This window comes from Palaemon carinicauda, chromosome 40 (assembly GCF_036898095.1).
Source record: "Palaemon carinicauda isolate YSFRI2023 chromosome 40, ASM3689809v2, whole genome shotgun sequence".
Classification (NCBI taxonomy): Eukaryota; Metazoa; Arthropoda; class Malacostraca; order Decapoda; family Palaemonidae; genus Palaemon; species Palaemon carinicauda.
Window position 1 is genome coordinate 17,652,744 of NC_090764.1, and position 26,959 is coordinate 17,679,702.

The 26,959-nt window shown below is 40.5% G+C and overlaps 1 protein-coding gene across 2 annotated transcripts in view; it reads right to left on the minus strand.

The window, feature by feature from the left end:
• Window positions 1-15,698: 15,698 nt before the first annotated feature.
• Window positions 15,699-26,959, minus strand: part of eIF3j (eukaryotic translation initiation factor 3 subunit j) — a 53,272-nt gene continuing 42,011 nt past the window's right edge. For both annotated transcript variants that reach the window (XM_068363372.1, XM_068363371.1), the window contains 3 exons: window positions 26,461-26,619; window positions 25,638-25,771; window positions 15,699-17,035 (listed from right to left, as the gene is read on the minus strand). In XM_068363372.1, the coding sequence (XP_068219473.1) occupies window positions 16,976-17,035; window positions 25,638-25,771; window positions 26,461-26,619 (353 nt within the window). In that variant the 3' untranslated portion in view covers window positions 15,699-16,975. The remainder of the gene's footprint in view (window positions 17,036-25,637; window positions 25,772-26,460; window positions 26,620-26,959) is intronic.

A 26,959-nucleotide genomic window follows, 5' to 3' on the forward strand; every position in this document is an offset into this window, starting at 1 on the left:
GTCTTCTCTTGATGCAAGTTATGGGGCATTAAGTTGAACACTAACAAAACTCAAATTATGATTGTAAAGTAGGTTAAGGACAGTAGCTCTGCAACATCCAGATTATTATTATTATTATTATTATTATTGTTGTTGTTGTTAATATTATTATTATTATTATTGTTTTTGTTGTTGTTGTTGTTATTGTTGTTGTTGTTATTATTATTTTTATTATTATTATTATTATTATTATTATTAATTCTGAAATTATTATTATTATTTTTATTATTATCATTGATAATGTTTCTGTGACTCTATATGAGTCTTTTAAAGTTTTAGTCATGATTCTTGATAGAAGATTTACTTTTGAGAAACACATTTGATCGGTTTCTTCTTCAACTGCGCACAAAAATGGCTTATTTAGAAAGTCTTCCAAGATTTTCGGTGATCAATCTAGTCTGAAGAAGTAGTTTACTTTTCTTTTGCCTTGTTTCCAGTGTTGTTCCTCCTGTCTAGTCTTCAGCTGCTGACTCGCATCTTAAATTTGTTGGACAAGAACTTGTGATCTATTTAAAGGTCGCTCATGAATAGCAGAGGCAAGGGACAGTGACATTGCCCTAGCAAGCAGGACAATGCCCTAGAGACTTAGCATATATGATCAGCGCCCAAGCTCCCTCTCCACGCAAGCTAGGACCAGGGAGGGCCAGACAATGGCTGCTGATGACTCAGCAGATAGGCCTATAGGCTCCCCCCAAACCCCTCAACCTTAGCTCACAAGGATGGTAAGGTTGCAAACATTAAAGGCACTAATGAGTCTGAGCGGGACTCGAACCCCCGACTGGCAAACACCAGGCAGAGACGTTACCAATCAGGCCACAACAACCCGTAAATTACTTAATCCTGATCTAGATATTAATCTCTGGCACCGTCGTTCAATTAGTTCATTATGCATGTTGCTTAAGATTTTTCATAACTGGCCATCCATTGCATTCAGATCTTCCTAGACAGTACTATCCTGCTCATGAAACTAGTTATGTAGTTAATCTAATATGCGTGCCTTCTCCACCATAAGGCTCAATATTACACAGTATTCTAGAAGATATATTCCTGCTATGGTCAAATTGTGGAGCGATCTTCCTAATCAAGTAGTCGAGTCGGTGGAACTTCAAAATTTCAAACTGCAGCGAATGTTTTTATGTTTAACAGGCTTACGTGAATCTCTCTTTATATTTCATATATTAAAGAGCTAATTTAATGTTGTTATCGTTCTTAGAATTTTTAGTATTAATTTTCTATTACTTCTTTTGCAGTTTATTTATTTCATTTTTTATTACTGGGCTATTTTTCCTGTTTGAGTCCTTGGGCTTGTAGCATCCTGCTTTTCCAGCTAGGGCTGTAGTTTAGCTAGAAATGATAACACAACAACAACAACAATAATAATAATAATAATAATAATAATAATAATAATAATAATAATGATAATAATAATAATAATAATAATAATAATAATGATGATGATGATGATAACGGCGTGACCTCTAGAGTTCTCGCTTTTTGATAGACGTACAAGGACAAATTGGATATCTTCACCACCTTTCTTATTATTATTATTATTATTATTATTAGCCAAACTACAAACCTAGCTGGAAAAGCAAGATGCTATAAGCACAAGGGCTCCAACAGGGAAAGATAGCCCAGTGAGGAAAGGAAATAAGGAAATAAATAGATTATTTTTTTTCCACCTTCCATGGTTTATTATTACATACAGCCCATTCATGGAGCAATAATGGGTCATTGTAATTCTAGCTTAATGTAAGATCTAAGAGTGTAAAATAGGTAACGAAATATTTCCTCCATATAAAAAAATGAAGTTCACGTTTTGGGTAACGTCCTTGACTGGTGAACGCCAGACTGGGGTTCGAGTCCCGCTCAACTTCGTTAGTTCCTTTGGTTGCTGCAACCTTACTTACCATCCTTGTGAGCTAAGGATGGGGGTGTTGTTTTGGGGAAACTATAGGTCTATCTGCTGAGTCATCGGCAGCCATTGCCTGGCCCTCCTCGGTCTTAGTTTGGGTGGAGAGGAGGCTTGGGCGCTGATCATATGTGTATATGGTCAGTCTCCAGGATATTGTCCTCCTCGATAGGGCAATGTCACTGTCCCTTGCCGCTGCCATTCATGAGCGACCTTTAAACCTTTAATGCGTATGAGCTGAAATAACCCATTACATTACATTACATTATTGCTGATTATACCTTCGTTAAAGTAATTATCATTATTTCCATATATCTTTCCCTGTTGTTGTTGTTGTTGTTGCGGTGTTGTGTTCTTGTTGTTAACAAAATTACTTAAAATTAAATCTAATGAATGGACTAAGTGCTTCTTTCCAAATTGACATTAAAAATGTTACCACGCAATAAGGGTGTGTCAATTGGGCTAATGAAAAGTAACCTATTGTTACAAAAAATGTCTAGTTGCCATGTATGTAATTTATGTCCGATTTAGCGTCTCCCCTATCACAACTCTGAAGAGAGTTCATGGATTTGATCCCAGGGTGAGGGCAGACCGCCACGGTCCTGTATTCCAAATATCCCTTGTCGAATATATAGAACTATACTAATTTTTTTTAATGAGGCGCATTTGCACCGACTCGCAGCGGTGCCCTTTTTAACTTGGAAAATGTTTCCTGCTATCTGATTGGTTAGAATTATCTTGTCCAACCAATCAGCGAGCAGGAAACGTTTCTGAGCTGAAAGGACACCCCTGCGAGTCGGTGCAAATCTGCCTCGCTAAAAAGAATTGACTATAGTGTACGCAACTCGTCAAAAATTACGGCTAAATACTTGGATATGCATAAACAGATTCAACCCTTCCTACCCCCTCCCCCTTTCCTAACTACAACACACCAGTTTCCGAGTGTATCCTTCGGGGTACCCCCTCTCACCAGAGTATGACTACTCCCCTACCGGAGGAGGAGATGATGATGATATATATACTCTATATATAATCAGACACTTTCTCTTCATATAGGTGAGATGGTCTGGTCGAGGTCACCTCACTGTATATTACAGGTCTTTGCAATCTCATTTCTGCCCCGGGCTTTACTCACTATACCTCAGATCCTGTCATAGTGTATGGATGAAAGTGCAACCTCAGAGCTTTAAGGTAAAGCCCTTAGGTTACATGATCATACAGACCTAATTGCTAAATCTAAATGAATTCCAAATGGGCTCAAATCAGACATCAGATATTTGAGTTACCTGTACACTTTTTCTTTAGCGGCTGATATTTTGTAAAGTTATCTGCCCTCTATAATAAAGAGCAAGTGTCTCTCTCTCTCTCTCTCTCTCTCTCTCTCTCTCTCTCTCTCTCTCTCTCTCTCTCTCTCTCTCTCTATATATATATATATATATATATATATATATACACACACACACTGAGCGCCATTGCCAAATGTATGACTATTTGGTTTCTCCTTGTTCATCGGGTAGTGGGGGAAATGGAGCAGTCATAGCCTGGTGAGAGGGTGTACCCCGAGAGGTACACTCGTAAACCACAATCTCCCACAAATTGCAAAAACCGCCCTGCAGTAGTTAGGAAAGGGGGTGGGGTGGGAAATGTTGAATCTGTGTCTGTGCATCTCTATCTTAAATATTTATCCGTCACTGTTGATGGGTCTCGTACTCTAGTTTTTATATAATAGTTTGATCCGCTGTGTAATTGTATATGATAACACTTCCATAAAGATATCTAATTTTAGCACTACTTGAATCTCATTTTCAGATATCTAATGTACAAAAATTTAGACAAACTTGTTGCTAAGACAAGGGGAAATTGTCTTTTGCGAATAAAATTACACTTTCCATCACAAGTAAAAGACCACACATGTGCACATATATAGAGGTTTATATATAGTTATATAGGAATTGAGAAAACACTAAATGAAGCAAGAGCTGGAAAAGCACCTGGTATGGATGGTGCAAGGGCTGAGATGTTAAAGGAAGAGGGTGTGACTATACTTGAATGGTTGGTGAGATTGTTTATGTTCTATGTTGTCAATAGTACCAGTGGACTGGGTGTGTGCTTGTATTGTTCCACTATACAAAGGTAAGGGAGAAATGAATGAATGTTGTAAATCAAGGGGTATTAGTTTGTCGAGTGTGGTTTGACAAGTGTATGGTAGAGTGTTAATTAATAGGATTAAGGATAAAACAGAGGATGCAGTGTAAGAAGTACATGGTGGTTTTAGAAGAATTGGGGAATGTATGAATCAGATTTTTTACAATTAGGCAGATATGTGAGAAATATTAAGCAAAAGGCAAAGAGGTGTATGTTGTGTTTATGGATCTGGAGAAAGATTATGATGGTGTTTTTAAGGTGATGTGGAATGGGATGAGGTTATATGGAATAGGTGGAAGGTTGTTGCAACTGTAAGGACAGTGAGACAAGCGTCACCAAGATCAACTGATGCTTTATTTGAATGCGCACGGAAATACATAACAAGGTGCGGACGGAAACGTAGGATTACATTGGCGCCAAGTCAGATTGAAGTGCCCGCCAAAATATGTGTTTTCTTACACTTACAAATATATGAATTATGGGTTAACAAAAACATGTCATGAAACGATACATATATCAAAATGTAGCTCTGGTAGAGCGGAATATATATACATAGGACACCACAGTGTGGCGAAGAGAGAATTTAAATAAATAAGTAGTTTGTCGATTTTCTGGACGACGAAGGGATCGGTGTCCTTACAAGTACTCCCCCCCCCCAGACATCGGGCGGCGTAGAGGGCTGATGATCAATCTTCGTATCTCTTCGGGCGTCGGAGGGTTCCTCTTGTTTTGAACGGAGGGGCGCGCTGGCGGTCGGTGTAAGGATCTCTTCCTCTTGACGTCGTTTGATGATTTTTCCTTCGTTGGGCGGCTTGTTTTGTGGCGGAACTCTGGGTCTGCCAGGTCCAGCGGAGGCGGTGTCGCTTCCTTCGAGAAACGCTGGTTTCACGCGGTCTATAGAGACCCAGTCCTCTTGGCCATGGACGTCGAGAAGGAAGGCTTTCGTTGTCTTTTTAATAACCCGGTAGGGACCTCGATAAGGTCTAGTCAGTGGTTGTCGATGAGCGTCGACACGGACGAAAACGTACTTGCAGTCATCCAGGCTTTTTGGCTTGAAGTGCTTGGTTCTGTCCTGGTAAGTTTTGAGACACGGCCTGAACTTAGGTGATCCAGCTGCGTGTCGTCGGTTGATGAGGGAAAGAATTCGCCAGGAACTGCGAGCGCTTCCCCGTAGACTTTTTTGGAGGGCGAAGGTTCGCCGTCTGCGCGAGGGGCGGTGCGAAGGCCGAGGAGTACCCAAGGAAGTCGTGATTTCCAGTCCCCGTCGGTGCAGCTCGCCATCAGGGACGCCTTGAGGGCGCGGTGCGTTCGTTCGACCATGCCGTTTGCCGCGGGGTTGTATGCCGTGGTGCTGTGGAGCGTCGTCCCCATCAGGTTCGCCAAAGCCAGCCATATTTCTGAGAGGAAAGCGGGGCCTCTGTCAGTCGTGATGTCGTCAGGAACGCCAAACCTGCTCACCCAGCTTGACAGGAGGGCTTCGGCACATGCTTGAGTCGTAGCTTCGGTCATCGGCGATGCCTCCAACCACCTCGTGGAGCGATCGATGATCGTAAGTAGGTAGCGAGCGGATCCAGAAGGGGGCAATGGTCCCACGACGTCGATGTGTATATGTCCGAAACGTCTTTTTGGCTGGGGAAAATCGCCCACCCCCGATTCGGTGTGACGGCTGACCTTGCTTGACTGGCAGTTGATGCATGACCTCGCCCATTCCCGGGCGTCCTTTTTTATCCCTGGCCAGACAAACTTTTCAGACAGAAGGCGAGCGGTGGTGCGTCCTGAGGGGTGCGAAAGTCCATGGATGATATCGAATATTTTCCTTCTGCAGGAGGCTGGTACCCAGGGACGAGGGCGGCCCGTGCTGGTGTCGCAAAGAATAGTTACTCCTGCTGGTCCGAGGGGAACCGCACTTATCTTGAGCGCGGATGGCTCCGTCAGGTGAACCTGTGCTTCTCGGTCGGTGCGTTGTTCGGTTGCGAGATTGGCGTAGTCGATTCCCAGGTGGATCGCGTCAATTTCAATCCTTGAAAGGGCGTCCGCGACTGGGTTTTTCTTTCCTGGGACGTAACGTATGGTGCACCCGAATTCGGCGATTGATGCGAGATGACGTTGTTGTCGGGATGACCATGCGTCCGTTGATTTCGTGAAGGCGTGGACGAGGGGTTGATGATCCGTTGCAATCGTGAAGGGGGTACCCTCCAAGATGTGCCTGAAGTGGCGGACGGCGAGGTAGACGGCGAGGAGTTCCCTTTCGAAGGTGCTGTATCTTGTTTCGGCGGGTTTCAATTTCTTGCTGAAGAATGCCTGCGGTCGAGGAGAACCATCGACGAGTTGCTCAAGCACAGCCCCGCAGGCGACGTTGCTGGCGTCGGTCGTTAGTCGCAGGGGCGCGTTGTCGTCGAAATGAGCCAGGGTGGTGGCATTCGCAAGGGCATCCTTCGTCCGAGCGAATGCCTGTTGCTGGGGCAAGCCCCACTCGAGTTTTTTTGCTTTACCCTTCAGGAAGTCGTCGAGGGGTGACAGGGTTTGTGCGATGTTGGGGATGAAGCGCCTGTAGTAATTGACCATTCCCAAGAACTCCGGTAGTTGGCGAATGGTCGTAGGTATTGGGAACTTCCTGATGGCGTCGACTTTGGTTGTCATGGGTTTTACCCCGCGCGAGGATACACGGTGACCAAGGAAATCCACTCCCTCCGCACCGAACGTACATTTGTCGGAGCGTACGACTAGGCCGTTCTCCTGTAGGCGCTTTAGGACGGTGCGGACGTGTCCCCGGTGTTCCTCCTTGGTTTTCGAGAATATCAGGATGTCGTCGACGTAGCAGACGCAGAAAGGTAGGTCACCCAGAATGCTATCCATTAGTCGTTGGAAGGTTGCCCCGGCGTTGCGTAGACCGAAGGTTGAGTATGCGAAGGTGTAGGATCCGAACGGTGTTACAATGGCAGTTTTCGGGATATCTTCCGGGAATACGGGGACCTGGAAGTAAGACTTGAGAAGGTCCATCTTGGTAAAAAACCTTGCGCCGTGTAACGCGTTCGTTAGGTCCTGCATGTTGGGCAGTGGGTAGTGATCGGGCGTTGTGATGAGGTTGAGGCGCCTGTAGTCGCCGCAAGGTCTCCAGGACCCGTCCGGCTTTTTAACCATGTGCAGGGGTGATGCCCAGGGGCTCGATGCTTTCTTACAGATACCCATGCGTTCCATGTCCTCGAAGGCGCGTTTGGCATCCTTCAGTTTCTGAGGTGGGAGGCGGCGGAATTTGGCGTGAGTGGGAGGTCCTGTCGTTGTGATGTGGTGGTAGATGCCATGCTTGGACGGGGAACCTGGCGAGTGTCGGAGCTCGGGCTTGAAAACCTCGGGAAACTCTCGTAGGAGGTCGGCGTAGGGGTGCGTTGTTACGGCGGATACGGACATTGTTGCAGGGCCATGTTCTAGGGTGCGAGACTGGCAGGTCCCCGTGTCGATGAGACGTCTGTTAGCGACATCGACGAGGAGTCCATGGTGGGCGAGGAAATCCGCACCGAGGAGGGGGCGATTGACGTCGGCGATAGCGAAGGGCCAAGAATACGAACGGCCCATGATAGATATCTTGCAGGTCTTGATTCCATAGCACCGTATGGGAGATCCGTTGGCGGCGATGAGTGAGGGAGCGTTTTTGTCGGGACCACGGTCTAGGTCGGACTTCGAAGGAGGGAACGTTGACTGCATTGCGCCGGTGTCCACCATGAGTCTACGGTTGGAAATGGTATCGAGGATACAGAAACCAATCTTGTTATGGTTAACTGCGGCCGCGATGGTGGCAGGTGGATGCTTCTGGCGTCGTCTTCTAGGGAAACTGCATGGTGCTCTACATTTCTTGGCGTCACTGCCGAACTGTTGGTGGTAGAAGCACCATGCTCGGTTAGGCCTAGGGTTTGGTCGCGTCGGTTGCGGTGGTTTCTTTCTTGATAGAATGTTGATCTCGTCGTCCTCGAGGGCCATTGCCGAGGAGTCTATGGAAGAGCAGCTGCTGAAGGAGGAGAACGGAGGCGGTGATGACGATGATGCTCCGAGGCGAGATGCTTTGGAGGCCTCGTGGAGCTTCTGAGCCTTCGACAGGAGTTCGTTCATCGGGAGCGTGTCGGCGTCTGTCAATTGGGCCCGTACGTCCTGTGGTAGGCGTCGAAGAAAGATCTCACGAGATAAGCTAATCTCACGTCGTCGGCCGTTGCTGTCTGTTTCGGGGAGCATGAGCAGGCCGGTTAGCTCGTCCCACGCCTCGACAGGAGAGGTGTCACCCATGGGCTTGCCGGCGAGGTCCAGTACTTTCTGTGCCCTTGCTGAGACGGAGAGGGAGTAGATACCGATGAGTTTCGTTCTCAGGTCGTCGTATGAAACTTGGCCGGCCTGGGCGTCGAGCCATGGGGAAATCTTGTCGAATACTTCTTCAGGTATGGAGGTGAGAACGATGTCAGCCTTGGCGCAGGAGTCGCTGAGTCTAGCGACGCGGAAGAGTACGTCCGCTCTCAGGAATCAGGAAGCGGTGTTGTGTTGAGAAAAGGGCGGCAGTTTGACTTTGGGCGTGGAGGCGAGGCCGTTGGGTGCGATGGGCGTGTTGCTTCCTACATCGTGGCCAGACGACGAGTCGGCGAAGAGGTGAGAGGTTGATATGTCGGTTAAGCTCATCCTACTGCCTTACGTTCACCGAAGTGTGGGAGAACCAAAGGCAGGTTCTTGCCTAAGGTAACGGAGTATGTAGAAGGTAGCACGGCCGTAATAAGTCCGTTAATGGCAAAGCCAAAACCGCTGATGCTACTTTCAACTCCGGGGTCACCAGTTGTAAGGACAGTGAGACAAGCGTCACCAAGATCAACTGATGCTTTATTTGAATGCGCACGGAAATACATAACAAGGTGCGGACGGAAACGTAGGATTACATTGGCGCCAAGTCAGATTGAAGTGCCCGCCAAAATATATGTGTTTTCTTACACTTACAAATATATGAATTATGGGTTAACAAAAACATGTCATGAAACGATACATATATCAAAATGTAGCTCTGGTAGAGCGGAATATATATACATAGGACACCACAGTGTGGCGAAGAGAGAATTTAAATAAATAAGTAGTTTGTCGATTTTCTGGACGACGAAGGGATCGGTGTCCTTACACAACCAGTGAAGAATTTCTACATGGGCAGTAAAGGGTATGTTAGGATAGGAAGTGAAGTGAGTGAATGGTTTCGAGCGAGTTGGGCTGAGATAGGGATGTGTGATGTTGCCATGGTTGTTTAATTTTTTTTGTTGATGGAGTTGTGGGAGAGGTGAATGCTCAAGTGCTTGGTCGAGGATTGAAACCAATAAACGAGAGTGATCATGAGTGGGAACTGGGAAGTAAATCAGTTGTTATTTGCTGATGATACTGTATTGGTTTCGGACTCGGAGGGGAACCTGAGTCGATCAGTGACAGTTTGGGAGAGTGTGTGAGAGGATTAAGTTGAGAGTTAATGTTGGTAAGGGTAAGGTTATGAGATGCACGAGAAGGGAGGGTGGTGCTAGATTGAATATCATGTTGAATGGGGAGTTACTTGAGGAAGTAGATAAGCCTAAGTACACTACTTGGGTTCTGTAGTTGCTGCAAATGGTGGAGTGGAGGCAGCTGTATGTCAGAGAGTGAATGAAGGATGTTAAGTACTGTATTGGGGGCAGTGAAGGGAGTGGTAAAGAAGAGGGTTAGGAATAAATGTAAAGAGAGTTCTGTACGAGAAAGTGATTGTACCAACTGTGATGTATGTATCGGAGTTGTGGTAAATGAAAGTGACGGAGAGACAGAAATTGAATGTGTTCGAGATAAAGTCTCTGAGGAGTATAGCTGGTGCATCTCGATTAGACAGGGTTAGGAACGAAGTAGTGAGGGTGAGAATGGATGAAAGAAACGAGTCAGCTACAGTGGATATGAATGTGTTGAAGTGGTTTGGCCATGTAGAGAGAATGGAAAATAGCTGTCTGCTGAAGATGATGATGAATCCAAGAGTTGGTGGGAGAAATACAAGAGAAAGGCCAAGGTTTGGGTGGATGGATGGAGTGAAGAAGGCTCTAGGTGATAGGAGGATAGATGTGAGAGAGGCAAAATAGCATGTTAGAAATAGGAATGAATGTCGAGTGATTATGGCGCAGTTCTGGTAGGCCCTGCTGCTTCCTCCGGTCGCCTTGGTGACCGTTCAGGTAGCAGGAGTAGGGGATTCAGAATATGAAGCTTCATTGTGGTGGATAACGGGGGAGGGTGGGCTGTGGTACCCTATCAGTACCAACCAAACTGGGCTGAATCCCTCGTCAGACTCGGAGTACCGAAGGAGACTGGAGACCTTTCCTACTGGGAACTCTTTGGTTCTAAGGAGAGAGCTGATATAACCACACCATTGGTGCACGAGGTATAAGGAGCCTAAGATTTTAGCTATCTTCAAGGTCCAAGTTTAGGAATCCCAGGATTAGTTTTCTAGGCAGTTGGAATGGAGTACTTACTCCAGCTTAAGGATAAGTCTCATATGTAAAGGACAACGGTTTGTATTTGCACCGGAGCAAATAGCGAATTTGGAGATACAGTACAGTAATTTATATACAAATCAGAGTCCTTTACTCGTACTTTTCTGCTGCCATCATCAACCCTCTAAAAAGTCCCAGCTGCAATCAGAGTACAGTAAGTACTCAATGAGCAAGTTGGAGTGGGCAGAGTTTCCCCAACTCCCAACTGGTAACCACGGTCAACTACCTACACCTTATGATAAAAATTTTTAACTGCCATTATCTTCTATGTAAAGGATGAAGGTTTGTTTAGCTAGGAAAAATATGAATTACCTCCAAATTCGTAATTTTGTATAGAATAGTCATAAAATTTTTACCCGGTAATTATGAGACTATTTTTTATGGAAACTGTAGAAATCACCTTTCATAAATATAAAATTCAAGAGCACTCCCAGATCACCGTCAGTAAGAAGTTTATTACAGCAGCTTATGTCACTTGTAAAGAAGGGGAATGCTCGCTAGGCACTTTGAATTTGCTTGACCCTTATTATTATTATTATTATTATTATTACTAGCTAAGCTACAACTCTAGTTGGAAAAGCAAGATGCTATGTCCAAGGGCTCCAACAGGGAAACAGATATTTCATATATACTGTAAACTATAAAAAGACTTATGTCAGCCTGTTCAACATGAAAACATTTGCTGCAAGTTTGAACTTTTAAAGTTCTACTACTTCAACCACCCGATTAGGAAGATCATTCCTCAACTTGGTGACAGCTGGAATAAAACTTGTAGAGTACTGTGTAGTATTGAGCCTCATGATGGAGAAGGCCTGACTAGTAGAATTAACTGCATGCTTAGTATTGCGTCTGTGATGTTGCTATCTGCTTTCTGTACACATTTTCGACTAGCCCAGCACTTAGCCTCAGTCAGATACAGATCTCCTTTTCTTTGGATGTTGCAGCGATTTTAGCAAATATTTCTGCAGAATAATTATTCAATGATGCGGCAATCATGCCATTGGAGAACTTGGAAGAAAAAATCTATTGATGCAGAATTGCATCATTAAATCGCCAGAGGATTAACCAAGGACAAAATAAAAGTGCTATGGGACTATCCTGGGTGCGCACCAAAGTACTTTGTGACATGAAATACTGCATGCAGTAATTATAATTCCCAATATAAATATAAAAGGGAAATTATGCAAACACTAGAAGAACGTAAATTGTACTCCTCTCATAAACAAAGGACAAGACACGAAAGAATAAAAAAAAAGAGGGTAGAACCTAAATAATTTTATACTGTCATGGATATTAAAATAATGCATAGTGATTTATAATATTTACTGAAAGCTATCTTGAAGAAAATAAAAAATACAGTATAAATTTAATATAAAAAATCAATACAAAAATCATTGGAATTTGAGAAAACTTGAATATATAATTCAGCTTTCTAGAATCTGGCAGTTAATATTTGTAACTTCAGGTCAAACTTGTTGCATATACTTTTCTGCTCAGCAGGTTGACATACTGTATATTCTCATGTTAAGGATGATCCAGTGTAAAAGGCAAACCCTAAAATTTCCCTTAGAAAAAGCATTTTTACTGTATACTCCATGTAATGGCTGAACGGCAATTTAAAGGCAAGCCTAATGTTACTAAACTTTTATTATAAATTTTTTACCACATATAGTATAATCTTTATTTATAACATCTTTACTAAAAGCTCTTAGTATCATTAGTTACCACTGGCATGTGTAAATGCGTTCGTTTGTTCAGTATGATTGGCAATGAAACGTAAACAAAATGTTTCCAGTTTTAGGTGGCATTTTTGGGAAACATGATACAAAATCACTCTTATTTCATGATACAAAATCACTCTTATTTCATTTATTTTGAATAACTAAGGATGAAGTAAGTAATACTTAACCAATGCCTGGTACGATATGTTGCGAAAGCTAACGTATGTGTAAATGTGATCGTTATGATCGGCTATGCAACGTAAACAGAGCAATGGTTTCATCTTCATTTAATTTATTTTGGATTTCTAAGTATACAGCAAAGCCTTTCAAACAATTTAGACGGAACGGAGGACGTTGCACTATTTGAGGATGACAGTGCAGGTAGTGCAAATGAAAGCAATGAAGTTGATCTCCAGGACGATGCTGTCCTGATTCATTTTTTGAGACTTTTAATATTTCAAATGACACATGATTTTGATGGTTTTTAATTTCAAGTTTATTAAATATTTAATAAAGTTTTTTTTTCTTTGTTTAAACTTGTTAGCATCATTATTTTCCTGCACTGAATTGTAGGTAGTAGGTTGGCCAGGGCACCAGCCACCCATTGACATACTACTGCCAGAGTGTTATGGGGGTCTTCTGACTGGCCAGATAGTACTACATTAGATCCTTCTCTCTGGTTACAGTTCATTTTACTTTTGCCTACACGTCATCATCTATTAGCGTGCCTTTTTCCCATTCGTATGAGGTAACACGGTTGCCTTCTTTTGAAGGACTTTGCTTGGCTTTGGGGTGGACCGTAGTCCCAACCGGCTGCCCTGCCCACCATCGCTAGACCCCGGTAGCGTATGTTTGTGTTGTACTAGCCACCATCGCCTCCTCCTAGCAGTGAAGAATCATAGCGTGGTTAGGTCGACACTTCGAGACGTGTGAGGTGTCTGTCATGTTTTTAGAAGGTGTTGGAATGGCTGTGGCCCATTCTTTACATATTGTCCTCTGTCCTCATACACCTGACAACACTGAGATTACCAAACAATTCTTCTTCACCCAAGTGGTTACTGCAATGTAATTGTTCAGTGGCCACATTCCTCTGGGTAGGGGTAGAAGAGAGACTTTGGCCATGGTAAGCAGTTCTTCTAGGAGAAGGAAACTACAAAATCAAACCATTGTTCTCTTGTCTTGGGTAGTGCCATAACCTCTGTACAATGGTCTTACAGTCTTGGGTTAGAGTTCTCTTGCTTGAAGGTACACTCGGGCACACTATTCTATCTACTGTAATTTCTTTTCCTCTTGTTTTGTTAGTTTTAAATAGTTTATATAGGCAATATTTATTTTTAATGTTGTTACTGTTCTTAAAATATTTTATTTTTCCTTGTTTCCTTTCCTGGCGGCTATTTTCCATGTTGGAGCCCCTGGGTTTACAGTATCCTGCTTTTCCAACTAGGGTTGTTACGTAGCAAGTAATAATATTAAGAAAAATAATAATACAACAGTGTAGGTACCGGAAACCTGCAAATTTTCATGTATCGGACAACCCCCATCTGCTGCAATCTCTTGGTAAATAATGTAAACAATTAATTTTTATTTTTATTTTATTTAAACGCACTACTAGAGTATTTAATTATACTGAGCATATAGGCGATTAAGTCTATCCTTCCTAACTACGATATAACTAGAAAATGGGATTACAAATATGAAAAATTCTAGGTTTTGGACAATTAGGCTACCCTACCGACAAGTTCACAACAGAGCCCGAGTACTATAAATTAGATAAAATTTTCGGTAGCCTAAATATTCCTAAACATAAAATTATATACCGAAACTAAAATGAGCATATATATGATTTTAAGTCAATCCCTTCAAATTACTGGCCTATTCAAGAACAATATGCAATTCGAATACCCTAACAACAACATGACAGAGGTTGAGAGTATAAATATTTGTATAATTCCTAAAGTATCTCTAGTGTATGGGCGAACCCTGACTCTTTTCATCCTAAACTAGTCTCAAAATTTCGTCCTTTACAAGGAAATATATGGCTGTCTCTTTACATACTTTATCCTGCATTTCCAACTACAGGTTTTAGCATGGCTATTGATAATAATAATCGTCCTCTCTGCGCTGCATAAAAAAATTCAGCCACAGCAAGAAATGAAATAAACCGAGTTTACAGTACAGAAGTAATGAAGTAAGTTGACCAAAAGAACAGCAAGCACACAATTTAGCATACAGTACTAGGCAACAGCGCCACTGGCTGGAAAGGCTAAAACACTAAAAATATAAAAAAAAAACCTTATAACTGCAGAAAGCACATCTCATAAAAGCTACTAATCCTGGAAGAACAAGCAAAAAACACCTACATACAGAGGTTGCATAGAAGTATGGGTTCACATAGCTTTAGCCATAAGGCATAGCGTCTACACTGGGACGCTATACAGTGCCGAAGTCAACTGGGATTAAAGTCCTGTGGTTGCATTTAGAAGGTGAAGTTTTAAGAAGTTATACAGCAAGGTATGGTATATGCTGTTCTTCTTGTGTGATGATGAGAGATCTAGGCAATGTAATGGGGGATTACTCTCCCAAGGTCTCACTGTATGGTGGAGATACAGAATAATTTACATGAAATAAGGCATTTTCACTTAAAACTTTTTTCTCATGCTTTCTAAGAATTTTTTAAGATTAAGATTTTAAGGCTATAGATAGTGAAAAATGAAAATTAGGTGTTAAATATTTATGTTATAACTAAAAAGAATAATTGTCTGACTTAGAAATTCTTTTTTTCTTTTTCAATATTGTAAGGCGAGACTCGACAGGCTTTGGTGTTAAGACTCCAAAATACTAGGTCATTACCAAGAGTATGCCTATTCAATATCTATAAAATACTTATGAATAACCTCATAAATTTCAAACTAGTGCATCACCTAAGTATTCAATCAAGAACTTGACCTTCTAGACCTTACTTTGTACCATTTAACATAAAATTTGGTAAATGTTTGGTAGTAAAACCAATTACAATACAACCACTTTCAATCTTATGGTCATGTAATATTCATCACTTAGTAAGGTTTCCTAAATTGTTATATTTTCTTCTTTGCATATTTGCCGGTATTTTTTCTCTACTTAATTAGTTTACATTATAGTATGTGCAAACACGTAATAGTTTAACGTAACTAAACGTGTTTAGAGATTATTCTTTTTGTTTCCCTTTATCTTTATTTCATTTCCCATATTTAGCTTCTGCAGAATTTTTAATTTACTAAAACCAAGTTAAAGACTATATAAAAATCTCAAGACTTGCATTAATATTGGTAGAGTATCTTGAATAAATATCTATGTAGTGATAGATAAGGAACAAAAACCTCTATAGTTAACAAACTTCTTTATTACTTTATGAGATTTAAACACAAAGTTGCAGGTATTCTTTTAAGATATAAATAATGTACAGTATAAACATTCCTGCACATGACCAATTTCTATGCTTCGTCTTTAAAGTGACAAGGAATTAGTATTATGTTTACCACAAGGAACAGTTAAAGAGAGAATTTGTCAACACTCACCCACAAGATAAAACATTTTAAGGCCACAAGTTGTATCTGCAAACAATAGGAAAGCTTGGCGAGAGAATATTTGATTTTGCACTTTATTGCAATCAAAGCAAGTGATGGTCACCATGCATAAAAATCATTTTAACACCAAACCAAAATCAATTTAAAAAAAAAAAAATTACGATTCTTCAATCCAAGCTCAAATACAATCAGGTAAGGTGCTAAAAGTACTATGTAAAAAAGATGTAACCTGTCTTCTAATCACCATGTACGGAAGAATATGTAAATTCACAGTCTTGTAAAATATAAATGAAGCTACTTAAACTCTTAGTGAAGGTGCGGACAGCCAAGCACACTTTTAATTGCATACTAATATTCGATTCTAAAAGAAAATTATAGTCAACAAGCATGTACCCAGCTACTGAATATGACCATACATTATGAAAGAACTTACGAGAATTTCTTTTATGTAAATGGACAAATGAATTTATGAAAGAAAAAAGGAAGTTAATAAACAGTATGGCCAATGATTTTAGATTTAGATCTTGAAAATTAAAACAATGACATTCCTGACAAGCACATTTCCCATAAAATGAAAATGTTAAAAGAAAATTGCCATTGCATGCTTGGCTGTTTCATTAACATGAGCATTGCCAATATGTGTAACCTGAACATTAAAGTGAAAGGAAGAAATAAAACAACTTCCTTTCTCCTTTCTATCAATTATTGCCACCAACTGTATAGAGAACTGTATTAAATAAATGTAGAATTTGAGATAAATGTAAAATTTGCATCAATACTCCAAAATTTTAAAATTTTAAAAAACAACCAACTAGAAAGAAATCGAAGAACAAAAAAAAAGGGCATATATTTTTTTATGGGGATACTGGCAATCCAGCATCCAGAAAAATATATACAATCTCTTTGATAGGCTGCATTATGGCAATCACAGGCAACTCCAGCAATGACAAGCTAAAAATTTTCTTCCATTTAATGATTTAATTTTTTTTACTTTTTATCCATAAAGCAATGGAATTTTATATACAAATGAAGATTTTAGTTAGCCTAATGAATAATGTATTCTAAAAGAATAATACACTACATAAAGTCATCATATTCAGCTCCATCGTATTCAACTCGATAGTCGTTGCTCACGTCCTGCAAAAGGAAAAGAATAACATTTAATATACATTCGCTCACCATTATATTTTCAATAAAAACCTATTCCAAGATATCAAAGTAACTACAGGGCAATTGAATGAAAAATAAAAAACCTTACAAAATAGAAAATACATAACTATCAAGCAGCCAATATCTTTGTAGAAGTAACTATTTCTGAGGGGCACCAGTAAAGACTATGCATACATGAAACAAGACCAAATTGTTTGTGATGTATGCATAAATTAGTTATTAACAAAATACAATACACATTATCTTAATCATTAACTTTATTTTTTTTTTCATATGACATTAAACTTTAACCTCTCGCCATTTTTACAGTAACAATTTTTAATGTTCAGATAAACTTTTCTTAACCTTTTACTTTCAATAATTTGATTTTAGAAATCTACATGAACCCAATGAACAGGAACACAATAGGTTCAACGGCAATGACAACCATAAGCTGTAATTTCTTTTTCTTTTGGAATGGAAAATAACCAGGATATTTAAGCTTTCTTCCATCTCTGACAAGCTCTTGTCACATTAAACTGTTACTGTCATACACTTGTAATTTTTTTCAGCTAACCACATATTAAAATATCTTTATTATATCTTCACAGCCACCTTTCAACTGTTAGGAGATACCACATGGTATTGGGCAATTTCCTGTCATAATCAGCAAGATAACATATATTAATATAATCTTTTATTATCCTTTCCATTTCTTTCATTAACTATATGAGGAAGAGAAAAACATTATCACTGCAACCGCCTCAAACAATAAAGTTAATTCTTTGTTAACATAAATCATGACTAATGACAAAAATGTTATTTTAATCATTTTTTTAAATTTATTTCTTTACTTACCTGATGTGCATATTGGTTCTATCTAAAAGCTTAGTTTTATAGACATTTACCGTTAACACTAAAAATAAAAAAATAAAATCCATTTTCTTTCCTTTCAATAGAGTTATGCCTCTTGTAGAGTAAGAGAGACAATCTAGTTGTCTGAAAGAGTCGCTAGGATTGCGGGAATGTGAAGGTTGCGCAGCAGAATTATCTAAGGTAATTGAAGGAAACTGAGGGTCTATGAGAAGATCTCGAATCTCTAAAGCTCCGAGTCGTGTGAATCGTGAGGTTCGGCAGAACAAAAACCCAGGGGTTCTGTTATGGAAACTCGAAAATTGGAATTGGGTGAGAATCTTATCGTATGTGCCCATAGGGCCCGTGACGAGGACCCGGAGGTTCATGAGTTACAAAAGCCTGGGAGCTCAGTGTAACCGACGAAATAGGAGCCAGAAGGCACAGTGTAACGGAGGTTAGGTCCAGCTGGTTCAACGTAACGTAAGTCATGAGAGCCCAAAGGTTGTTGCGAGAGTCCAGGACCTCGGCATAACTGGAACCTCCAGAAGGTTAAGTGCGACGTGAGGCACGAAAACCTGAAGGCTTAGCGAACTTGGGGTTGTAAGAGGCCAGAAACTCAGCGCAACTATATTCTTATGGTTCTGGGCAGCGAGGACCCAAAGGTTCAGCACGACATGTTACGAGAGCCCTGAGGCTCAGCGTAACATCAACCCGAAGGTTTGGTGCCACAAGAGCCCAAAGGCTCAGCGTAACCAGAACCCTTAGGTTCAGTGTCCTACAAGCCAAAAATCTTAGCAGACACCCAAAGGTCCCGACATGCGAAAACCCGTAGGTTAACTGCATCAGAAGCCTGAAGGCTTCGGGTCAAGCAAGCCCGATGTGAAACTGACATGAAACACCAAAGGGATGTGACTTGAACCCGAGGGATCCAAGAGGCTTTTCCTTACCCTTGGGGAAGGATAACGGCCAGTTGAAGAGGGGTCAGAAACTCCTCCACAAGAAGAAAACTCGTTTACGTCCATCAGAAACCATCCGAGGGGGAGACTGCTTAAGCCCAAGAAGCTTGGAAGCTTTCTCTACCAGGGGAGAATTCTGTCCTCCCAAAGGAAAACATCGCCTAGGACTAAGCTCTGTCACTGCCCTTGGGGGAGATGCGTAGGCGTAAGGAGATCGATGATCACAAGCAATTCTCTCTCGCCAACGAGAGAAATGTTCCACCGGAGGAGGAATATGCCTAGGACTTTTCTCTCCTATCACCCCTGAAGGAAAAGCAACGTCTTCAATGACGGCCACGAGATCAAGCCCAGACAGACAGGTAGCAGCTCTTGCACCTACCCGACATGAGAATCCGTAGGAACCACGACGACAAGAACGTAAAGGTTGAAAAGGGGCGTCTCTTACTGCAGGGGGAAGAAAATGCCCAAGTAGAAGAGGGGTCAGAAATCCTCCTCCCGACAGACCCCGAAAAGTGTTAATGTCTAGCAGGATGTTCATGAGAAGGAGACTGCTTTGTCACAAACAGCTTATCACAAGCTTTCTCATGAACGAGAGGAATATTCTCCCGATGGAGGCACTCGCCTAGGACTATGCTTTCCCCCAGCCCTATGGGAACAAGCATAGGCGTACAACACATGCTGGTCACGGATCAATCTCTCTCGAGGAGGAGAGAGAAGTCCTCCTGAAGGAGGACCTTGCCTTGGACTTTGCTTTCCCCACAAAGCACAAGCAGGAGAAATGCAGTCTTCTGCAACGAGACAGCAGCTGCTGATCTTTGTCAACCTGTCAACAATTCTCCTAATTGCAGGAAGGTTGCTAACGACTGATGAAGGGAAGCTCTCTCCCTCTGAAGGAAAAGCAGCCACAAAAAGTTAACTCTCCCTCGGAAGGGAAAGTTCTCCAACCCCTGGAGGCGGACCTCCTGGCAGCACTCTGCAGATTCTCTGTCAACAAGCCTTGTTCAAGTTGAAGGTTGGCATCGAGAGCTACCAAGAAACGTAGCCGAGACTAATTTCTGGGTTAACCCCACAGGGATACCACAACTGGAACACCCGAAGGAACCCAGTGAGCCACTGCTCTCCTTCCCACGCCAGAGCATAAGGAACGACGGAGCCAAAAAGTGATAAGAGACTGAACCACTATCGGCAGAGATCTCATCCCTTAAAGAAAAGGTTGCAACCAATGAGCTGCCATAGGTAGAGCAGTACTGTGACAGGAGTGGCCAATTTCATAGGAACGAACGTATCTCCAAATTTGGAGTTTTTTTGGCCCAAAGAAAGGCCAACCTGGCAACACTGCTCTACTACCACTAGAGAGGTATTGGATCCTGTGACTGGCCAGACATTAATGCATTGGATCCCTCTCTCTGGTCACGGCTTATTTTTTCTTTGCCTACACTTACCCAGAATAGTTTGGCCTATTCTTTACATATTCTCGTCTTTCCTCATACACCTGACAACATTGAGATACTTAACACTTCTTCACCCAAGGGGTTAATTACTGTACTGCAATTTGTTCAGTGTACTTTCCTCTTGGTAAGGGTAGAAGAGACTCTTTAGCTGTGGTAAGCAGCTCTTCTAGGAGAAGGACACTCCAAAATTAAACCACTGTTCTCTAGTCTTGGGTAGTGCCATAGCCTCTGTACCATGGTCTTCCACTGTCTTGGGTTGGAGTTCTCTTGCTTGAGGGTACACTCAGGCACACTATTCTATCTTATTTTTTTTTTCCCTTCCTCTTGTTTTTTTGAAATGGGTGTTGGGCAGGCTTAATAGAAGGGCCATGGATGCCTGGTGGTTTATCAAGAGGTTGTCTTTTCCTTTTTCTGATTATTTTTCTTCTCAAAACCATCCTTACTGTCCTCCCTTCAGTTGAAGTGGCTATCCTGGAGGGTATTTAGCCTTGCATGGTGTATCGGCTCCTCCATGTTGACCAGTTTTTCCGACTTTTTACTATAGTCTATGGGTATCATCAATCACTTTGTTTATAATTCTGTACGTATTGTTTTTGTTATAATTCTTGTTAATCTAGTTTTTAAGTATGATGTCTCTTTTTTATTTCTATTAATTCTTATGCTGTCTGGAGACATTGAGCGAAATCCGGGACCAGTACGTCCTAGATTTCGTCAATGTCGTCTTCTGTATTGCAATATTCGTGGTCTTCATGCAAATATCCAAGACCTTACAGTTGCGTCCAGACAGTATGATATTCTTTTGTGCTCAGAAACTTTGGTTTCTAATATGAGGCACTCATCTGAGCTCCTTATAACTGGTTTTAAGAAGCCAATAATGTTGAAACGTGATGCCATCCCTAGGGCCAGGGGAATGGCGGTGTATATTAGGACCGAGTACCCTGCTTCTCATAAGTCCTGCTATCAATGTGGATGTCATGAGATTCAGGTAATAAAAGTTTGTGGCAGGCATAACAACTTTTATTTGTGTTCGATCTACCGGAATCCAGACATAGATGATTCTATCTTCGATTGTCTTCTTACCATTATGGCTAAGATACAAGAAGATGATAGAAAGGCTTCTTTTGTCTTTGTTGGTGATTTTAATGCTCACCATAGGGAGTGGCTAAGTTCTATCTCTCCTACCGATCGCCATGGCTTAAGAGCTTTAGACTTTGCCTCTGAATCAGGCTGTGAGCAAATCATAAATGAAGCTACTCACAGGTCTGGTAATTGCTTGGACCTCGTATACACTGACTCCCCTGGCGTTATAACTAGTAAGGTTGGTTCTCCAGTCGGGACATCTGATCATGCCTTGATTTCATTATTAGTGAAGACTGAGCAGCCTGTCCCTGATATATCATATTCTTGTAAAATTTATATGAAATCCCAAGCAGACTGGAATGGGATTTTGCATGATCTTTTGTGCTTGAATTGGTCACAATTATATGATAGTGCAGATCCTGTTGTCCCTTTGAATGAGAATCTAGTCAACATAATTGATAGGCGTATCCCTTCTCGTGTGCTAAGGTACCGAGTGAAGGACAAACCGTGGTTCAATGATGATTGTAGACGTGCTTATTTGGAGAAACAGGAGGCCTATCATCTTTGGAAGGGTAACAGATCAGATTTGACCTGGAGCAACTATACTCAGCTTCGAGCTTTTGCTCAGAGAGTTTATGCCTCAACTGAAAAGGAGTACAATTTAACCATAAAAGAAACACTTTCTGGTACAACTCAGGAACATAAATGGTGGTCTACCCTTAAATCTGCACTCTTTGGTGTAGATGCAACAGTTCCTCCTTTACTCAAACCAGATGGCTCAGTCACTCACTGTCCAAAGGAAAAGGCAACCCTTTTGGCTGATGTTTTCGACAGTAAACAGAGTAATGAAAAACTTGAACTTCCTCATTCCTGTTTTCCTGAGGCTAAACTAACTAGTTTAGCTTTTCGATCTCGTGAGATTAAAGCTCTGTTGATGGACCTTGATGCCTATGGAGGTGTAGACCCAAATGGTATTTTTCCTTTGTTTTTTATAAAGACAGCAGATTTCTTAGCTCCAAAGTTATCTGTTATTTTGCGCAAGTTAGCAAGAAGAGGAGCTTTTAGCACTAGTTGGAGAATTGGTAATGTTACTCCTCTATGTAAATGTGTTTGTGGTAGCTCAAGTCCCACTGATTACCGCCCAATTTCCATAACTCCCATATTATCTAAAGTTTTTGAACGTCTTCTGGCAAAACGTCTTAACAGGTTTGCTGAAGGTAATCATCTACTCCCTAGTTTGCAATTTGGTTTTCGTAAAGGCCTTGGAGCATGTGATGCCCTTCTTACAATCTCCAATGCTGTACAGAAATCCCTTGATTGTGGTCGGGAAGTTCGTATGATTGGCCTTGATTTTAGTGCTGCCTTTGACCGTGTTAATCATGAGGCCCTTGTTTTCAAACTGAAACAGTTGGGAGTGGGTGGGTCGTTTCTTAGCATTATTATTGATTTTTTAAGTAATAGATCTCAAAGAGTTGTTGTTGATGGGCACCATAGTGATTATAGGAATGTGATATCCGGTGTTCCACAGGGTAGTGTTCTTGGCCCATTACTTTTCATACTATATACACATGACATGTGGTTTGGCCTTGAAAACAAGCTTGTTGCATATGCAGATGATGCTACTCTCTTTGCATCAATTCCATCCCCTGAATGTAGATCTAGGGTTGGTGAATCCCTTAATAGAGATTTAGCTAGAATTAGTGCATGGTGCAAATTATGGGGTATGAAGTTGAATCCTAACAAAACTCAAAGTATGATTGTAAGTAGGTCAAGGACGGTGGCTCCTCAACATCCGGATCTCAGTATTGATAATGTTTCTTTAAATATGTATGACTCTTTCAAAATTTTAGGTGTGATTCTCGACAGTAAATTTACTTTTGAGAAACATATAAGGTCTGTGTCTTCTTCAATTGCACAAAAAATAGGCTTATTGAGAAAGTCTTTCAAGATTTTCGGTGATCAATCTATTCTGAAGAAGTGTTTTAATTCTTTCATTCTACCTTGTTTTGAGTATTGTTCTCCTGTCTGGTCTTCAGCTGCTGATTCTCATCTTAATTTGTTGGACAGAAACTTACGGTCGATTAAATTTCTTATTCCCGATCTAGATATTAATCTCTGGCACCGTCGTTCAATTAGTTCATTATGCATGTTGCATAAGATTTTTCATAACTCTGACCATCCTTTACATTCAGATCTCCCTGGACAATTCTATCCTGTTCGTAATACTAGGCAGGCAGTTAATTCTAATAGCCAGGCCTTCTTCATCACGAGACTCAATACTACGCAGTATTCTAGAAGTTTTATTCCAGCTGTTACCAAGTTGTGGAATGATCTTCCTAATCGGGTGGTTGAATCAGTAGAACTTCAAAAGTTCAAAGTTGGAGCAAATGCTTTTTTGTTGACCAGGCGGACATGAGTCTTTTTATAGTTTATTTATAACATATTTGTTTTTGATGTTGTTAATAGTTTGTATATGACATGTCTGTTTTGACGTTGTTACTTGTTTTAGAATGATTTATTGTTAATTTGTTCTCTTCATTTATTTATTTCCTTATTTCCTTTCCTCACTGGGCTATTTTTCCCTGTTGGAGCCCCTGGGCTTATAGCATCTTGCTTTTCCAACTAGGGTTGTAGCTTGGATAGTAATAATAATAATAATAATAATTTAGCAGAACGATAAATGCCGTTGGCCCATCACCGGCAAGGAGAGCGGAGCTATGTCGAAAAGTTGAATTACGAGCAGTTATCAAGTTTCAACTCAAATACTGAAGAAACCAATCATGAGCACCACCTTCCCTGCAACCAGGAAAGATATATACCTGCCGAGGATTTGCCGGCCATCCACACAAGAGGGAGAGCGGCACAGTAAGGGAGGAGTAACATTAACACAATGACGACTCCCTTGCGGTGGAGACCGTAATAAGCTGTCACACAAACAGCAACTGAAAGAAAAAAGTAAAATATATATAAAAGAAAAATCGAATTAACTGTTACAATCAAGTGGCAAGTCTTTGCGGGAGAGAGCAGCAGTATGACCGTCATCTACCGAGCCAGAAAGTAAAGTGGTTGCTCAACCCAATGTGTGAGTGAGCGGGGTAGCTGACTACCCCCAAACGCTAACTAGCATTTGGGGTGGTTATCCCTCACTAAAATTATCATGGGTCATCTTTCAACTTCGCCGAAAGTGAACCCCTAACAAAAAATGTAAGGTTTGTATTTGTTGGAACAATTATATTATTTTTCAGGATTATAATAAGTGCCATTTATAAAGTTTTTATCACACTATTCGTCACAAACTTAAATCATTTAAGTCATGGATATAGATAATGGTGGAATTTCAACAAAACATTGTATGTCGTTAAAAACTGCAGACTTATTTATCATATAAATTATTGGTAACATGGGCATGACTTATTTAGCATATAAATTATTGGTAACAGGGGCATGATTGGCCTTAATAAAACACCATTTTTCACATTACACCTAGGTTCTCAAAACGTTTCATGAAATATTTTATGGGCTATCTCTTTTGGTATTTCAAATCTTACTAGGATACAGACAAGTTTCACATCCTGTGTAGCATTTATCAATAATATAGCAATACTTTCGCCAATTTTTTTTTTTTTTTTTTAAATTTTGCAATTCAGTAGTCATACCTCATGTTAAGTTATTAATTGATTCCAAGACTTGAAACTTTACTCAAAATTAATCCTTCAATGCAACCACTAGGACACCCTAAAATAACCTCACATTATTGCTAATACAATTCATTTATAATTTAAATGGGTAAACATGAAAATTGCATTATTTTTTTCTATTTCTTCACAAAAACATTACTAAAGATGAGGAACAGTACATTAGGTTTGGGGGGGGGGGGAAGATTGAGATTGTTTGGACAGTTGATTAGAAGGGAGTAAGATCAATTCACCAGAAAAGCATTAAATATGGTGGTGGTAGTAGTAGTAGTAGTAATAAGGCCAGTAGAAAGGCCCCTGGATATCAAGTAAAATTGGGATAGAGTTGTGTATACATACACAAGTACAGGGCAAGGGAGGGGGGGGGAACTCCTTTCTTGTCTAACACCAAAGAGGAAAACCTGATGTAAGAGACTTTACGACAATGATGACACCAAGTCATTTTAGAAAGAAATTAGTGTCAGAGGGTAAGAAATTTTTGAAACAGACAGAAAAATGGAATGGAGAAAAAGCATAGAACCTTTAGCCAAAAATACAACACACTAACACTTACATTGATTGGTCCTTGTGCAACATTAAGTTTTGGTTTATTTCCCTTCTTCTTAGACTTTGGCTTACTTGCTTTAACCTTTTCATTATATAAGGAATTGAGGACAGATGAGACTTTTTTGACTTCTTCTAATTCAACTGTAAAAGAAATTTTAATCAAAACCCTAAACATACAAAACTATCGCTGTTATTAAACCATTTACATGTTTCACCTCAACAATAAATCCAAGGGTTTGAAATCAAAACTTAGTAGTGTAAAAGATTTACAATAAAGCGCACAACTTTACTTTTACACTTTCTACGTTATTATCTCTACTATGAGAAGGTAATGCTTCCTAACATACAGTAGACTTGGTTACTACTGATGCTAGCAGTAACTGGGTTACCTCAAGCATTTCAAGTAAATTTATATCAGCACTGATCATATACTGTACTTCATGGCACATATGTACCACTACAATATGCATTATTTTGATCATATACACAAAAGTATATTTATGACCTGTAGTTAATTTCCCATTCTATATACAGTAACTTTTAACTACTATATTTAAGGTTGGCCTAATATAAAGATAAGAGGTTCCTTAGACTAGGGTATATATATATATATATATATATATATATATATATATATATATATCTCGAACTACTTGGAAAAGGCTGAAGGATATTCGTTAATTTTATTGATTTTTTTTTTAATTACTTTGAAAGGTTAGCATTGTATAAAGTTGTACACACACACACACTCACACTCTCTCTCTCTCTCTCCATAAGTTTCATATAAAACATGAGATTAAGTATTTCTCAAAATAGCCACAATTACTTACGATTTTCACAAAGGTCTCTACTAAGATCTTCAACAAAACTGATGAAGAATGGCCGTTTCTCTAAACGATCTGTCGATCTAATCTTGGCTATTAATGCTTTTCTAAAGGACTGGAGACCATCACGATCTGATAGGTCAATTTCATCCAACACTTTATTTTCTGGAAAAAAAAAAAACAACAGTAAATCACATGAAGTTACAATGAAATACATGAAAATTTAACATGATATAGATACACTATCATTATTCACATAATATTACATCTCCATTTAAGTTCAAAGACTTAAAAATACTTGAATGCCTATACAGTATCTCTCCTGTTTTGTAAACTAAACTGATGAAAGCAGCTGTAAATGCATTCTTAATACATAAACAAGCACTTGCTTTTAAATAAACTTGTTCCTATGGAAGTATCTAACGATAAGTTCTACCTATAATATTCAAATCCCCCCCCCCCCAACCATCAGTCTATAAACTGTAGTCAGTGCTTTACTGTCCTT